This window comes from Dasypus novemcinctus, chromosome 29 (genome assembly GCF_030445035.2).
Source record: "Dasypus novemcinctus isolate mDasNov1 chromosome 29, mDasNov1.1.hap2, whole genome shotgun sequence".
Taxonomy (NCBI): Eukaryota; Metazoa; Chordata; class Mammalia; order Cingulata; family Dasypodidae; genus Dasypus; species Dasypus novemcinctus.
This window is the reverse complement of record NC_080701.1, coordinates 751,010-769,360: the sequence shown is the minus strand read 5'-3', so window position 1 is coordinate 769,360 and position 18,351 is coordinate 751,010. Positions and strand designations below refer to the sequence as shown.

Sequence of the window (18,351 nt, the reverse complement as noted above, 5' to 3'; positions counted from 1 at the left end):
TTCAATCCATAAATATACTTGAGAAACCGACATCAATGTCAGAACAGCTTAGAATCATTAGGAAAAGTTTAACCACGTGACCACCCAGCAGGAAGAGGGCTTCTGTGCCTGGTCCACACTGAATGACCTCCTGGGTCTCTTAGAGGGTGACAACACACTAATGCTCGGGAATTCTTGAGGTCAGAGTCCCTACCAGAGGGTGCGCCCCAGCCTTACGTCCTTTGCACGTTTCTTATTCATCGACCCAGACTTCTCAATGTCCTCTTATAATTTAGTACTGGATCTTTTCCCTTAAGTATCCATAAAATCATGAAACCCGTTTCGGTTTATTTGGGACTGTGAATACAGCCCAGGGAATGTAATTGTAGTTTCTTAGCCCACCTCTAAAGCAGTCTATCAGAGCCAGGGCCTTCACTTCTTAGCCCGCGCTTCCCTCGTGGTGCAGTGCTGGGCTCATCACAAGCGCCAAGTCCAAGTTTCTGATCGCGCTGGTGGGATTCTAACCACGTCCATTTGTGGCTGGCCCGAGACCGGCCGTGGCGTGGGGCTGGAGTCCCGTGGAAGCACATAGCTCCTTGGTGCTCTTCTATGAAAATGTAGAACGCGCTTCCTAAACTGGAATGCAACTATGTGGTTTTATTTGTTTACTGGCTGCTGCTTTCGGACTTATTTTTCTACCTTTCCAGTGTCCATTTCAGACGTCAGCAAGTTAAAAGTATATATAAACTTATCAAACTAGTGGAGTAAAATTTTTCTTTAGTTTTATATTTGTTAAGATCTAATTAGGAATCTAAATATCTTCCAGGAATTAAGACTATTAGGATATGCATTTTCTGTCTAAAAGGATGGAAAATATTTTCTTACAGAGAGATGTTTTTGTTTATTTCTGGGCAAGATTCCATTCTCATTCAGTAAGAGAATCACGTGCAAATATTAATTACTATTAGCAATTTTGAGTTATGCATAAGAGGCATTGTTAGACTGAGCTACCTAAAATACTGAAAAATTATGTACTAATGTTTTCATTGTCAATTGGTGCTAATTTACCAATAAAAAATAGAGTTATAGACATAGTATGTAAAGTATGGTTTAATTTCCACTAAATTGGTTTTTAATACTCTGGTAAAATGTTTCTGTGTGATACTGGCTTAGTTAGTAAATCCTGCCTTTATGGCTGACATTATTAAACATTCATATAGGTGAACATTCTCAAACTAGAATTTCAGTTCTTATTCAAAGCAAAGTTTATCTGTGATGCAGAATCAATCATCAAATATTACAAAAATTGGGTATATGTGCATTTCCCTGCAGTTGTCCCAATAGATGGCTATGGAAAATGAAAAATTCAAATCTATCATTTTTGCTTAATATTTAGTTCAGTGAACTATCCATAGTGAAGGAGTTTGAAAATGGTATAGAATAAGCATTTGGAATTATTTATCAGTTTGTATTATCTCTGTTTTCTTTGTTCTTTTATAAGCATGGGCAACTGACAGTTATTTTCTGAGGAAAATATTAAAAGTCTACTTTTTTTAAAGTTATACTTTGGTTCATTATATCATTTATTTTAAACTGACCCTAAACTTAACTAATTTGAGAGCTACAAATCTGTACCTGATTGAAATACCGGGTGGTGTAGTTTCATTTTATACCAGATTATAGGCTTTTTATTAAATTGGCATGTCTATGTTGGCAGGTAACAGATATCTCAAGTTCTGTTTCAATTTTGTTTTAAAAAAATAACTGCAAACACAGACAACAAATTTTAAAAGAATATTTACATTTTATAAAGACTGAATAATGGCTACAAATATTTCTTAAACATCTGATCATGTAGAAATTTCTATTTACCATCATGGAAGAAATTTCTATTTATCATCAACAGGCAAGGTTCTGAAGTTTATGTGATAAATTAACTTAAGCTCTTTATTCAGCATTCCTGAGGAAATGTTACTGATTTTCTTTTTCCCTCTTGCAATGTATGGATTTAGGTTAATTTGTATGGCACAGTGAAATGCAATGCAGTTTATCAGAAAAGGTGTAGAAATAAGGCTGAATGATTTCTCTTCATGAGGACATTTTTATAACCATAATGACTGGCATTTTCAGTTTTACAATGTTCTTTTTAGGATGCCTGATTTAACGTCTACAGACAGAATCTTCATGGAATTATCCTTCTCTCTTAACAGGCCTCCTTGTATCAGTCCTCTATTGACAGAAGCCTGGAGAGACCCTCAAGGTAAGGTTTGTTATTTTATGCAGCCAGAACATTGTGTCCATCATGTTTATCAACAGCAATCCTGTTTGATGAAATAGTAATGAAGATCATTTATCACTCACTTATATTTTAAGCATCCTACCCCATGAGGTTGTTTTATTTTGTTTCTGCACCATTCTATTTGATCATTTTTAAGAACTTATAAAAATTAAGTGTACAAGTTCTGGATTTCTCTGCAAACTGAGAAACCCTTCCCTAGTGTTTCTTCTTTATACCCAATTTTCTCTCTTTAGACGGGGATTATAAAGATCTAATTCTCACTGTCATTATGTGGCACCTACGACAATAGGCTTGAAATGTTCTCACAGAGCGTTATACACGTCTGGTTGTATCCCGACTCCACATCAGAAATGCTGTTACTGCTCCCGAGTTAGGGCTTAGCGCGTGCCGGGCCTTCTGGGCTCTTTGACACTCAGGACCGGACAACACTGCTAAGGTCCTGAGACCCACTTTGGAGGAAGCAGGGGCAGCCAGGCCTGAGCAAGACAGACCCCGGTGCCGCCCCCGGCCTGCCGGAGCGAGCTCTGTGTGCGAGAAGGGGCGGCTCAGCACAGGCACCAGGCGTCCTGTGCGGTCAGGAGCAGCGCCGAGCCGCCAGACGCCGGCCGTGCCGAGTGCCCAGCCGCCGCGGCTCGTGGCGTAGGCAGAAGCCTGTGCCTTGGGCCCCCTGTCCGTCGGGGTCCTGAGGGCCATGGCCACGTCGGCACCACTGGGAAGGGGCTGCCGAGCCTCCCCCTGCCTCTTCTCCATCCATAAACTCGCCTAGATGTTTGGGTTTCAGACCCTTTTGATCCAGAGGATGGAAAGCACAAAGCCTCAAGGCTAACGCCTAGCAGGCGGCGCGGCCTGAGCGATCACTCTTCTGGGACGCCGAGACAGGCGTGCCGGCCGCCGGGGCTGCTGCAGTGGACCCCTGGTCAGCACAGGCCAGTGGAGCTGCTGCCGTGACAGCCTTCCGGGTCACGGAGCAGAGCGGTCGCCAGAGTCTCGCTCCCCTGCCGGGTTCCTGGCCATTTGGCATTTAATAGACAACGTTGGCGTCCAGGCGCCTCGAGGCTCCGGGCAAAGCCTGGAGACCAGGGGCCCTTGTCCGCCCGGCCCTCTCACCCTTTCCCAGGCCTTTCCCCATCTCGCACCCCCTCTGGGTAGACCCGTCTTGTTGGAACTCGCCTTCCTGGGCAAGAGACCCCCAAGACCCCTCACAACCTGGGCTGTCGGCCGCCACGCCTCCCCCCGGCAGGGAGCTTTTATTTCAATAGATAGTTATAAAGAACAGTGCTTGCTACCTAAGAACTCCCCAGACCCCTGGCTGCCCGCTAACCAACTGCCCCTGACCTGCTTGCAGCGCCGCGAGCGTGGCTGGCGACTTTAGGAAAAGAAGGAAGAGTGAGCCCGCCGTGGGGCCGCCGAGGGCTGCGGGCGACCCGAGCGCCAGCAGGGCCAGCCGCGGCCGGCCGGACTTCCCGGGGCCGGGCGCCACCCCGACCAAGTCCTTCATCAGTTCTTCTCCTTCCTCCCCATCAAGAGCAAAAGGTGAGCGGCAGCGACGGGACGATCGAGCAGGTGCCCAGCCGGGGGCTCACGAGAGCTGCTCTGGCCATGGCTGCGCGGGAGCGTGTACGCGACCTTTCACACGGAGTCGTTTCAGAGAGAGATTTCCTCGCGGCCACGCCAAGTCAAGCTGGCGAGCTATTCAGATTGCATGAGGGACTCTCTGACTAGCATCTGTTAATGTTTGGTCCCCAGATAGATGATTTGGTTTTTTTGAGAAAATTCAAAGACAAAACAGCAAGGAATTTAGTGTCAGACTATTAAAAGATTACATTTATAAACATTAACATATTTTCAGTTTTTCTAATGGTACTACCACCAGCACACTTAATCACCTGCCTAGAATTAAAAGCAAGAGAGAAAATCCTTGCCTAAAACACAAACGTGGGCCCAGAAAGTAGAGTTAGATCGGATTTGGGGCCTCACAACCCCCTCCACTCCTCTGGGTTTGAAACAGAAGGATTTGGGACATGTGAAGGAAGTGTGCTCCGACAGGGGTTCCAGAGAATATAGCACAGGTGCCGCTACACACACCAAGCGTCAGTGCTGACGGCGTTGCCACAGGGCGGCAGAGCGAAGCAGCCTCTGGGTTTGTCCAAAGGTCCTGGGGAGCGGCTGCTGGAGAGACAGAGGCTGCAGCTCCGCCCCGGGCAGCCAGGCCGAGGAGGACCCGGCCATCCAGAGCCTGACCCCACCAGGCTCTCCGGCCAGATCCGTCCATTCACACAAACAAGCGTCTTAAGATGGGAAAGGGACAGAGGACCATTGACTCGTTATTCTTGGCTACTAGCCAGAAGTCAAACGGGTTCTGATTAATTTATATCTGCTTAACAGCTGGGGTGTAAATTAACTCCCTTTCCCCACTTTGTGTGCTGATGTACTTTCGAAGCATTGGGGGAGGTTGTACTGCATGAGTTTTTATTAAGGTATTTTTCTCCACTCAGTTTTATTTTTAAGAAAATGTCTCATTGCATATATTTTGGCCTCTTATTTATTATTAGAATTCACTAATGAAAGCAAAAGAGAAGACTATCTGCATAGATATTCCAAACCCAGGGCCGAGTTTAACCCTACTGTCAAATTGCCAAAGATTAAAAAGAAAAAAGGAGTGACTCCCTCAAAAAAGCAAGATGCAATTACCGCTGATGAAAGTTTTACATTATATCCAATTAATCTTAGGAGAACCGTCAGCCTGATAACAGGTTGAAGGTAGAGCAGTTAAAGAGGTAAAATAGTTGGTCTTAAGAGCCCTTGTTTTATTTTTCTTGGAAAAATATTAGCAGCTATAGTCTTTAGTATCTTGATTTTACAAGTATTTCAAAATTTTTGGAAAACACTTTCATAGCTTTTTCTTATCTAATGCCCATTAAATTATCTGATACAGTTATGAAATTATTAATTTAATGTACATTTATAAATTACTCTTTACCTGTTATTATAAATCAACTCATACTCAAATCCTGACCCTATTCAGTTGATTTAGTCTGTTCCACTTTGAGCATTAATTGTTAAGCCTTCAAATTACTACCTGCCTGTGCCGTTAGCTTAAGACGTACTTTTGTGTTCTGGGCCTACAGCATTTACAGAAAGCTCTATCGGCTATGCGATAGAAATCGATGTATTAGCTACATTAATTACTTGTTGTACATGGTTCTGTTAATGGTACTATGTGCAAAGCTACATTCATCTATAAAGTATCACCTTGCTTTAGCATTAGATGTTCTTCTCTAAAGCTGAAGTTACGTGTGTAACAATCAAGCTCTGGATTAAGCCATGCTAACTGCCTTTCTCCTTTCTGTGCCGTCTGATGCTTACTGACAACACCCTCTCCTCTCTCTGTGAACCTTTTAACCTCTAAAACGTCTCTCTTCTGCCACGCTGCTCTCTGGATGAAAAGGTGGGGATGAGAGCACCCCGTGCCCACCCCTCTGCAGTTATCCTGGGCTCAACGGCAGCCCCTCCAGCGAGTTAGATCACTGTAGCACTTTCGGACGGCACCTGGACGTGCCGCGGGACTCCCCGAGGGCAATCACGTTCAAGAACGGCTGGCAAATGGCCCGGCAAAACGCAGAAGTCTGGAGCAGCACTGAAGAAACCGTCTCCCCCAAAATCAAATCCCTGAGTTGCGACGATCTCCTCAACGATGACTGCAGCCACTTCCCCGACCCGAAGGCCAAGTCGGAAAGCCTGGGCTCGCTGCTGTGCGAGGAGGACCCCAAGGACAGCTGCTGCCTGCCGTGGGCGAACCCCTACACCCCGGAGAGCCGCCGGAACGGCAGGGCAAGGGCCCGGTGTCGGGCCGCCCACGATGCCCCCGGCTTCCTGAAAATGTACAAGAAGATGCACCGCATTAACCGCCAGGACCTGATGAGCCCCGAGGTGATGTGCTCGGTCAGGTCCAGGGTCCTGCAGTACGAGAAGGAGCAGCAGCGCAGGGGCTGGCTGCACGCCTGGAGCCAGTCCTCCACTGAGGAGGTGCCCCGGGACGTGGTCCCCACCCGCATTTCTGAGTTCGAAAAGCTGATTCAGAAGTCGAAGTCCATGCCGAACCTGGGGGACGAGCTGCTGTCGCCCGTGGCCCTGGAGCCGCAGCCCAACGGCCTGTTCGCCAAGAGGCGGTTTTCCATCGAGTCCTTGCTGGAAGACGGAGGTCCCAGCAGACCTCCCCCGGGGCCCCGGGGCTACCAGCCCAAAACCCTGGTGCCGATCCACATCGAGGTCACCAGCGACGAGCCGCCGAGGGCACACGTGGAGTTTTCCGACAGCGATCAGGACGGGGTGGTGTCCGACCACAGCGACCTCCTGCACGTGGAGGGCTCGTCCTTCTGCAGCGAGAGCGACTTCGACCACTTCTCGTTCACATCCTCGGAGAGCTTCTACGGGCCCAGCTTCCACCACCACCACCACCACCGGCACCTCGTCAGCTCCTGCAAGGGCAGGTGCCCCGCCTCGTACACGCGCTTCACCACCATGCGCAGGCACGAGCGGGCCAGGCAGGGGCGCGCCGACCAGCCCCGACGACACGCGGCGGAGCCCGGCCTTTCGAAACTGGCGTTCCTGGTCAGCCCCGTGCCTTTCCGGAGGGAAAAAAGCTCGACGCCCAGAAGACGCGCGGAAAAGGCAAAATGTAAAGCATCGGTATTTGAGGCTCTGGACTCTGCCCTCAAAGACATCTGTGACCAAATCAAAGCCGAGAAGAGGAGGGGGAGCTTGCCCGACAACAGTATCTTGCACCGTCTCATCAGTGAACTGCTGCCCGACATTCCTGAAAGGCACTCGTCCCTCAAAGCCCTGAAAAGGAGTCCCCTGCACCGGCCCTCACACCCACCTCCTCAAGAGGAAGCTGCCCGCTGTCCGTCCTACCAGAACGACTGCAGAAGAGCGCCTCACAGCGCCTCTTTCCTGGACGGGGACACACTGAACAACAACTGCCATCCCCCAGACCTCGAGGGCGTGCTGGGCCTCCCAGGTGGATTGGCTTTCTTCCTTTTCTTCCATTTGTCGAGACATCCGCCCTCCAGCTCTCTCATTTCCCACCCCTGCATCTCACCATCCCCGAGCCTCAGGGCTACCCGGCATCGTTACGTGTTGTAGAGCAAATGCCTGTCGTGCAAACACGTCTTCCTTAATATTTCTCATTTACTAACGTGCTAGTTGGACTTGATGTGCAGCTTAAAGGAATCATCAATTCACAAAAGTTTTCTTAGTCAAAATTGAAAAAGAAAACCATTTGGTAGCTTTATGTTAGGGTTGAAACAACTATTACATCGAGACTACAAATAAAACAATTTGCCAAATTATAAAGACTATTTCAAAATAGAAACTATAGTTGGGTATCAGTATCCTTAAGAGACTGAAAACTTTGCAACAGCTCTTATTTCATTATCCAATGACCTAAAACTGATGGTCCAACAAATGGCCTTTTCTTTGATTTTTATATAACTTTGTGGGCATTTACTCAATAATTTACTCATGTTCTATATAGAGGAAACTATGTTAATAAAACACTCAGGAAGCAAAATTGAAATGTGTAACATAGTAACTGATGGACAGTTAAGGAGACGAGGATACATTTGATCACTTCCTCCACTTAAGGGACACATTAAGGGCAAAATTTTTGTGAATGTATCTTTAAGCTGTATATATAAAAGTCCCATTTTCATCACTCAGTGTATTCATTTTTTCTTATTTTCCATTACTTATTCATTTTCTATTTCTTCCAATCCTATATCTCTATTTGAATTGGACTAATTAGGTTAAAAATTACCCACTTGCTTTTCCACAGGTAGAAAGTCACTTTGAAGTGGTAACACAAGGACAAATAGCAATTCAAATGCAGAGGATATTTTTTCTGAGGTTTCCATTACTGAAAAATACAAGTTGTTTTGGTATTTTTGTCCAATTATTTTCATTAATTCTCAAAGTATTTCTGTTTAGCGTATGAATTTTAAGAAACAGGAATGAATATTCCAGGCTAAAATTTCAGGTCTTCAACAGAATGCCATCTAAGCACAAGATACTGAAGTGTTTTATGTGCAGTATTTAATTTTTAAAATGGCACAAACCTGTGTGAGAGATAGTATTGTCAGCACTCATATAGCTGAGGAAACAGACCCAGAGAGGACAAGAAATTTCCCCAAGGTCACACACTCCAAACCCCTAATAATTCAGTATTTACACCGTAAAGTATACTCTCTATAGACAAAAGAAGAGACATAACTGGAATTTCGTATCAATGTAATTAATACAGATGATCAAACTGTTAACTTCCATTTTACAAATTTACTTATTTTATTAGTATTTGTTATTTATACCATGCAACATGCCACAAAAACAATAAATTGGAATTTTTAAATCAATTTCTGCAGTTTGAAATTTTCACTGATTGAGACAGGTCAGAATTTAATTTTTTAAGAAGTTAGATGCCTCTTTCTATTTTCCCTATCTGAATATACTCATCTCTCAATTTTATATTCCCAAGTACATTATGAAACATGATTTGAGAGGGTTTGAAATGTATTTAAAGGGTATTATGTTTTTTAATAAAATATTTACTTTCCAACTGTGTTTAGCACAATTCCTAGTTTATAATCTATGAATTAGTAAGAATAATGTAAAATATGTGGTCATTATAAAAGCTCTATGATCATATATTAATTTAGACTAAAAAATAAACTGTACAAGATCCTCCAGCATTTGTGAAAATAACTGGTTAAGTTTTCCCTGAAACATTTGTGACCCTGTTGCATTCCTGAACTTAAAAAGTTTGGGAAGATCTTCAAATAACAGCTCAGAGAGAATGAGACATTTATCATTAAATGTATGTGATATCACAACTGCTCTATGTAGTCAAGTCTTGTAGTCAAAGTAGTCGAAACCATTAAACATTGTTTTCTTTTTATGGATCAGCATTTTAAATTTCTCTACAGATGGCTATATTAATTTCATTTGTAGTTTTTTAGTTATTCACTATAATTTACAATTCTTGACCCAGTCACACTGGTGGAATTCTATAACATCGACTAACAGAATACCTTTAACCTTTAGTTATTCATACATTTCCGCATATAAGCCACATAAAAGCATAAGGCATAAGATACTACTAAGAAGGACTTGCAGTCAGAATTTCCCACCATAAGTAATTATTTGTACTTTGTATTAAGGTGAGCAAAAATAATTCAGTATTTCATAAGCAATTTGGTAATCAATATGAAACTTTTGGTTTAGAGACTTTTATCCCTTTGTTTCTTGAAATAACTATTTTCTAACAAGGTGGCTTATCAGCTGGGCACAGAAGGCCCTAGAGAAAAATGTATGGCATCTTAAGACTCACTGTTGAAAGAGAGAGTGAGAAGAGCACAGCTCCATCATTATTATTCTTTCTCTACTTTTCTCTCATTTTCGTTTTCATTACCATGTTCTGAATGGTTCCACAAAATGTCTCAATGTCTACAAATTGTTGCTATGTTCAATTCTCCTTCTGCCATAGACTTTACAATATTAATTATAAATTTTAGGCAAAAAGAGTAGTAAGAGAAAGCATTTTTTAAATCTCTGAGATTAAAAAATCCCTGGAACTCTGAATTGTCTATACCAAGTGCTACAGTACAATACATCACTAATGTAACAATTATATTTATATATCACACCATGGCATTTCTGTACGTTCATATATTTTTCCTTTTGAAATCCTCTTGTTTGTGTTTTACGTCACAACATTATAATTACCTGTCAGTATTTTATACCCATGTTTTCAATTGTGGGACCTCACTGAATCTTGAGGGGAAAAACAACTAGCAGGAAAAAGAGTGCCCTGTTTGCTGTGAATGAAGCGGCCACTCACTCTCCCGGCCCTGTCTTCCCCTAGACCACGAGTCCCCTAGAAGCTACTCGTCGACTTTGACTGACTTGGGGAGAAGTTTGCCAAGGGACAGAAGAGGAACTCCAGAAAAAGAGGTACGAGTTCAGCAGCATCTGAGCCTTTTTTTAAGCAACACACTTGCTGAAGTACTTACCATCCAGTGTTACCTCCAAACACCAGCGGGGCCTCGTATTAAAGCCGTAGGAACCAAGGGTAAGAGCGCATCCCCGGAGGCGGCCCGGAGGTCTCGGGCAGTTTGCACTCCAACCCTACCTCCAGCTCTCCCACAGCTGTGGCCATTCTGCCTCTCTGAGTCTTGGCCTGACATCCAAAAACTGAATTCATTGTTTTTGGCCTAAAAGAGTGCTGAGCTGGGCTGCCTTGAGGAGGAAGGGGATTTCACTGTACAGATTTCCAGCCCAGTAGTCCGCCCAAGAGCCCTGGGTCACCTGTGTTGTGAAGGAATACAAATTCCACATAAATAAGTTTTGTTGGCCCACTTCTTCGGGAGGGGATAAAACTTTGAAACCAGCCTGTTCCAGAGCTGCCCACTAGAACTGGCTCCATGGCCCACGATGGGGCAGGAGTCCGGCCCAGCTTTCCTGAGGCCCATCAGAATCCCTGGGGTTCTTGGAAGGAGGCAGAGCAGTGGGGTGGCCAGAGGATGCAGGTGTCCAGCGCAGGTCTGTGGGCCCCAGAATTCAAGGATCGCACATCACATCACATGAGGACTAAAAGCTGAGCCTTTGGCCAACTGTGCTAAAGGATCCCAAACCCACCAGGCAGTGCATGGGCATCACATCTGCCCTTCTGGCCACTAGCCGGCCAGTGCTAAGTGGGCTGATACTTCTTTGCTAATATGTTGACAAGTTTAGTAAAAGGAATAGTGACTGCCACTGTGGTTTTGTCCAATCTACTTATCAGGATGCACAAGCACTGCCCATTCATAAACCGCAGAGTGACGGGCTGCCCATTCATAAACCGCAGAGTGACGGGCTGCCCATTCATAAACCGCAGAGCCATGGGCTGCCCATTCATAAACGGCAGAGTGACGGGCTGTCCATTCATAAACCACAGAGCGATGGACTGCATAGCGGTCCACAGCAGAATCCAGGGCAGGGGTGTTATTCTCCTGTCTTAGCATTCATCTACCGTACTTTCTAAAATGAAAGAGATTATTTAATAGTTATGGTGAATAAACTTCACCATATAGAATAGATATTCCTGGTATCACTTAAATATCTTGATGCAGAACCAGTTGATTTTGTCAATCGGTTGCATAAAGAATTTACAGTACATATGCTTAATCATTCCTGGGGTTTTAATTCCTGTGAAACTGTTTTCTTATAGGAAATCCAAATTTCAAAGTCAATACCAATTGTTTGCCTTCCTTTTCAGAAACTGCCTGCGAAAGCTGTTTATGATTTTAAGGCTCAGACATCTAAGTAAGTAAGATAAGAATTTATCATATGTTTAAGTTGGCCTTAAATCAGTAAACCTTAGTAGTATTTTAAGAGGGAAATATTATCATGAGATGTGTTACAAGTAAGGGCCAATTCCCACTTCAGCAAGTTACTCATAGGGTTCTTTCAAAATTTGTTGGAATAAGGGTAATTACATGTTCATCTTGAGTTTATTTGAGAAACACTGAGTTTTTAATTACATTAAACATGTCAGTACACAATGAGTTCAAAAGATTAAGAAATTGAGTCTTGGTTTCTAGAATTTTTGTGTCAAAAGAATGGTGCAAAAATAAAGTGTTGAGGAGCAATTAATACTAAGAGAATTTTATAACATTTATATATCCAACTATAATCAAGTATAGTTTGTGGCATTGGTGACTGGAACTCTGTGTATAAAGATTTCTGTAGGAAAATCTCTATGTCTCAACACTCAAAGCTGAGAGATTCTAAGCAAAGTTCTATGTTTTCATGTTTTCATGTTGGTGTTTTAATATTCCCACATTGCAGTATTACTTTTACCTTTTTTTCCTTTAAAACTGTATTAGTCAGGATTCTCTGGAGAAACAGAACCAACAGGAGATATCTGTAAATAATATGAGTTTGATAAAATTGTCTCACACAACCACGGGGATGGACAGGCCCAAATGCCGCAGGGCAGGCTGCAAGCGATGAAAGTCCTTGATGAGTCCCCAGGAGACGCTGGCTATCTGAGGTGGAGATGGGAATTCACCACCTGCATGCTGAAATCACTTCCTCTTTTACTGCCTTCAGTTGATTGAATAAGATGTCACTCATTGCTGAAGGCAATCTCCTCAGTTAACTGTGGATGTACCCAGCCATCTATGCAATCAACTCCCTGATTAAAGTCCATGAGATGTCCTTCTATTACAATTAGCCCAGCACTTGCTTGACCAGACAGCCAGCACCATGACCTGGCCGAGTTGACACATCAGCCTAACCTTCAAAGTCCACCACCCCTTGTCAACTTGGCAGCCGTATGCATTACCTTAAACCTCTAAATAAAAATAAAAACAGAAATATATTTCCACCCAATAATACTCAGCTGTTCTGCGTATGACTGGAAATGCTCTAAATCCCTCCAGTATAGGGTGCAAGTCCTTGGGTAATAATCACTCTTAAATTTGACATCCTTAAATACTATGAAATGAAACTAATAAAACTTATGTCATATCATAAGGGAAAAGGATAGGGAAGAAAACAAAGATGTTCGTTTTATGTACATATACAGTCATACTAATAACAGCAAGGAGGACGTATTCATGACCACTACAGTCCTAGTTTCTGTAACTGGTCATGTGGCCTAAGTTCGTATTTATCGCCTTCTTCTTCCACTACCTATTCACGTCCGCGTTGCCCATGAGCAGGCGCCTCGGCTGGCCACAGTTGTCTGCCTAATGGGGCGACCCATACCTTCATTCCTGGGGATTCTGGGCCACTGCTAATCCTGCCTGGACTGGGCTTTTGCAGTCTTTCATTGACTTTAATCGCAGGGCATGGTAGTGCTAGGAGATGCCCTAAGAAATCTGTATTCTAGGAAAACTCTTCTTCACCTCTTGTGTGGGTACAGTCCCATTCCCTTTCATAATCAGGAACAATCACCCCAGCCCGTACAGTATTTCCCTTCTTTGCCTGTCAGTTCAGAGGCACAAGGAGCCCAGAGTGGCCAGGTGGCAGTCTTAACCTCCAGCTCAATGGAATCATTGTTGTGTTCCCTGTGGCAGCACTCCTCCTTCTGGAACTAAGACCTGTAGACCAGCAATGCTTAAGATTGCAGGGACAGGAAGCAAAAATTTTGCTAATGGGTCACTAGGGGTAATAGTGAGTGGTACCACTCCTATTTCTACCCCTTGATTCCTGGACACACGAACCCTGGCTATGGGAGAAATAGTACCAGAGAGTGGACACTCTTTTAGAGCATACACAGCTTCCTGGCAACACTGCCCCAGCCCAGCAAGGTATTGCCACCTAGTTGGCACCGTAGTTAGGTCTTCAAAAGACCATTCCAACATTGTTGATCCAGCTGCTTCAGGATGATGGGGAACGTGGTAAGACCAGTGAATCCTGTGGGCATGTGCCCATTCCCATGTATCATTTACTGTGAGGTAGGTTCCTTAATCAGAAGTAGTACTTTATGGAATGCCATAGCAGTGGGTAAGACATTCGATAAGTCCATGGATGGTAGTTTTGGAAGAAGCATTGCATGCAGGGAAGGCAAACCCTTATCCGAAGCATGTGTTTATTCCAGTTAGAACAAATCACTACCCCTTCCATGGTGGAAGTGGTCCAATGCAGTCAACCTGCCACCAGGTAGCAGGCTGGTCACCCCGGGGAATGGTGCCATATCAGGAGCTGAGTGTGGGTCTCTGCTGCTGGGCACTCAGCAGTGGCTGTAGCCAGGTCAGCCTTGGTGAGGGGAAGTCCGTGTTGCTGAGCCCATGAATGACCTCCGTCCCCGCCTCCATGGCCACTTTGTTCATGAGCCCACTGGGCAATGACAGGAGGGGCTGGGGAAAGAGGCTGAGTGCCAGCCACAAGCAACCTTATCCACTTAATTACTAAAATCTTCCTCTGCTGAAGTCACCCTCTGGTGAGCATTCACTTGGGACACAAATATCTTCATGTTTTTTGTTCACTCAAAGTCTATTCATATACCTCTTCCCCAGATCTCCTTGTCACCAATTTTCCAATCATGCCCCTTCCAAGTCCCTGGACATCCTGCCAAACCATTGGCACCAGCCCATGAATCAGTGCACAAATGCGCCTCTGGCCATTGCTTCTTCCAAGCAAAACAGCCAGGTGCACTGCTCGAAATTATGCCCATTTGGAGGATTTGCCCTCACCACTGTCCTTCAGGGACATCCCAGAAAGGGGCTGCAGTGCTGCAGCTGTCCACTCTTGGGTGGTGCCTGCATATCATGCACAACCATCTGTAAACCAGGCCCAAGTTTTCTCTTCCTCAGTCATGTGATTGTAAGGGACTCCCCAAGAGGCCAAAGCTGTGGGCTGGGAAAGAGCAGGTAACATGGCAGGGGTGGTGACATGGGCATTTGGGCCATTTCCTCATGCAACTTAATTGTGCCTTCAGAACCCACTCAAGCCCTATCTCATTTATACCACTTCCACTTTATTGTGGAGTGCTGCTGTGCACACCAACTTTATGGTCTCATGGTCCATGGACTCAGGTCTCATGGTAACTTGATGGTCCATAGTTAAGCGTTCAGTCTCCACTAAGGCCAGTAGCAGACCAAAAGCTATTCCTCAAAAGGAAAGTAGTTATTTGTGGAGGATGGCAGGACTTTGCTCCAAAATCCTAAGGGTCTGCATTGTGATTCACCTCTACGGGTCTGCCAAAGGCTCCAGGCAGCATCTCTATTTGCCACTGGAACTTCCAGCACATTGGATCTGCTGCATCATATGACCCACGTGGCAGTGCAGCTTGCCCAGCAGCCTGGACCTGTCACAGAGCCTCCTCTTGTTCCAGTCCCTACTCAAAACTAGCAGCTTTTCTGGTCATTTAGTAAATGGGTTGGAGTAGCACACCCAAATGAAGAATGTGTTGTCTCCAAAATCCAAAGAGACCAACTAAGTGTTGTGCCTCTTTTTTGGTCATAGGAGGGGCCAAATGCAACAGCTTCTCCTTTGCTTTAGAAGGGATATCTCAACATGCCCCACACTTGTGGACACCTAGAAATTTCACCAAGGTGGAAGGCATATTTTTGTTGGATTTATCTCCCATCCTTTCCCACACAAATGCCTTACCAATAAATCTAGAGTCTTTGCCACTTCTTGCTCGCTAGGTTCAACCAGCAGGACATCATCAATATAATGGACCAGTGTGATGTCTTGTGGGAGGGAGAGTCAATCAAGGTCCCTACAGACAATATTGTGACATAGCGCTGGAGAGTTGATATACCCCTGAGGGAGAACAGGGAAGGTATACAGCTGGCCTTGCCAGCTGAAAGCAACCTGTTTCTGGTGGTCCTTATTGATAGCAACTGAGAAAAAAGTATACCAGATCAATAGCTGCCTCCCAGGTCCAGGGCTTTTGTTGACTCGCTCAAGCAATGATAGGAGATATCTGTAAATAGCATGAGATTTTACAAAATTGTCTCATGCAACCTTGGGGCTGCACAAATCCAAATTCCACAGGGCAGGCTACAAACCAGGGACTCCCGTGAAAGTCCTCGATGAGCTCCCAGAGACGCCGGCTGTCTGAAGTAGAGATGGGGATTCTCTCTCTAAATGCTGAAGTCCCTTCTCCTTTTAAGGCCTTCACCTGCTTGGATGAGACGTCACTCACTGCTGACAGCAATCTCCTCAGTTGACTGTAGATGTAACCAGCCACCTATGCCATCAGCTCACTATGATTAAAGTCCATGGACTGCCCAGTGCAGGCCTGACCAGACAACGGGGCACCATTACATGTCTGAGTTGTCCCATGAGCCTGACCCTATCAAGAACTTATTCACCAGTAGGCATGTGTTTAGGTAAGGTTAGTGCTAAGCCCGTGAGCAGCTTAAATAGTAGCGTCCTCTCGATGTGTCATGGGCATGTGCACAGACCTTTTTAAGGAACCATGCTCTCTGTCAGAACTCAGGACATTGAAATCCCTGTAAACTGGCATTAAATTATACTGCAATATACAATAACATATATACAATATATATACAATACAAATATATACAATACATATACAAATATATACAATATATATACAATATATATACAATACAAAATATATACAATATATATACAATATATATACAATACAAAATATATACAATAACAAAAATACTTGCTCACAAAAATGTACATCATATGGTTAATAATTCTAGAAACCGTCTGTGGCAGAAGACATAAAAACTAAGACTACTCAATGTGCTACTGCTGTTGAGACATGGAATGATCGAATAAAGGAAATGTTACTTAGAAATTAAAAGTCAAATCTGGCTTAAATCCAGTGTAAAAGGAAAAACGGAAGAAAAGCTTACCTTTTCTTTTTGATGAGGTAGACAGCATCTGCTTTAATTTTACTACCATCTGATTTCTTCGCAGGGCGCTAGCTACTGTGATTTGGACGCATGCACAAGGCATGCTGGTTTTAGAAAAAGTGACATGTGCACTCACATTCCGTTCCTTCTTTGCGACAATCACGCAAAGGCTTGCCTGCTTCACTGTGTGTTACCCGGCAGGACAGAGCATGTGGAATGGGAGGGCTCCCCCCCCAGGGCTCCCCTGATAAGTCCAGTAACAGACATCCTCGAAGTAAAAGAGGAACCTGCAGCCCGGAGGCGTGGAGTGCTCTCCTGGGGGGCTTCTGGCGCCAAGCCCCCGGTCCTCGGCCGTGCCCAGGGGGCGTGGAGTGCCCGATGAGGTCCTGAGGAGCCCCCCAAGCCCCCAAACCCGCCTTCAGAGAGTAGATGAAACAACCGCCAATGGAGGGCCTGCGACAGTGTTGGTGGGAAAAAATTCCCTGCCACCACGAGCAAATGGCTCCGCTGCAGCCTAATCCCACGTTGCTGGCTCTGCCTCGGTGGCGGTACAGAGCTCCCGCGGGGAATTGGGGCCGGGGACGGGCTAAGGCCGTCAAGAGGCACCCCCGAGGGTCACAGAGGGACCACAGGGCTGTGCTTCACACAGCTGGTGAGCAAAAGGAGGCATTTGTTGTTGAGCACAGAGGTTTGAAAAGCTATTTTTCTTTGCCTAACACAAGAAAATTGTATAAATGAGAAATAGAGCTTAAGGAACCCACCAAATGTAATGCCTCAATTTTAGGGAAAAAAAATTTAAGGAAAAGAAGTAACATTCCCATTCTGAAAGTTAATAATAGCCACTGTAGGGAAGTGGGAAGGGAAAAAAGCAAACCTATCAAATCTGGACTCTTAGTAATTGTGGCTTTGGGTAGGGATTGGCAGGCGTGATAGGGCAGTTTTGAAAACTCAAGACTGAACTACTGTCCTTTCTCTAAATGTCTTAAAGATTTTAAATGCAGTCCTACATAAACAGAGGCTATTTCATATGTAAAAGAAAAAAACAGTAGCCCCTAATTGACATAGATATTAGAAAATAAAGAGTAAAGGCTATGTTTCTGGAAACAAAAGATACCTAGCAAAATAAAACCGTTGAATTATAAGCATTAAATTTTTTGCTTTGTTTTGTTTTATTTTTATATTCAGGCATTTACTTAAAAGAGGAAAGTACTGTGTTTAAATGTAAGACTGTGAATTTTCTTTATCTTTAGGATAATTAAAAGTTTAATACACTTTCAGTGTATAGATTTTAGCACTTCTGAACGTGTAACACTTGTTTTAATATGGTAACATTTTTCCAATTAATTAATTAGTCAATGAAAAATACTCCAGACCTGATGAAAATCTTGTCCTCATTGCATATTCTGCACAAATAAATAATCCAATTTAAGATTCTTCACTAAACAGTGCAGAAAATCCAGGGGTGGGAAGGCAGAGCTATGGGAACATGGGGCTGCAGGGAGAAGATGTAAATTAAGTTTCCTTGTGCAATATGTAATTGTGGAGGCAAAATAACTCACAGATCCAGTAACCTGTGATGAAGTCATTGAAAACTGTGTAGTGATAGAGTGAGGGTGAGAATTTAGGCATGAATTATTCAAAATGAGTAATGGCCTTATAAATAAAAATGTAATAATCAAACAAATC

At 44.2% G+C, this 18,351-nt stretch overlaps 1 protein-coding gene across 49 annotated transcripts in view; it reads left to right on the top strand.

Annotated features, from left to right (window-relative positions):
- SORBS2 (sorbin and SH3 domain containing 2) overlaps positions 1-18,351 on the top strand; it is a 206,868-nt gene that overhangs the window by 163,282 nt on the left and 25,235 nt on the right. For 44 of the 49 annotated variants that reach the window (XM_071212566.1, XM_071212563.1, XM_071212599.1 and 41 more), the window contains 5 exons: positions 2,190-2,239; positions 3,624-3,811; positions 5,727-7,298; positions 10,197-10,285; positions 11,589-11,635. In XM_071212566.1, coding sequence (XP_071068667.1) covers positions 2,190-2,239; positions 3,624-3,811; positions 5,727-7,298; positions 10,197-10,285; positions 11,589-11,635 — 1,946 coding nt within the window. The remainder of the gene's footprint in view (positions 1-2,189; positions 2,240-3,623; positions 3,812-5,726; positions 7,299-10,196; positions 10,286-11,588; positions 11,636-18,351) is intronic. The other 5 variants (XM_071212582.1, XM_071212580.1, XM_071212577.1 and 2 more) reach the window with 1 other exon arrangement.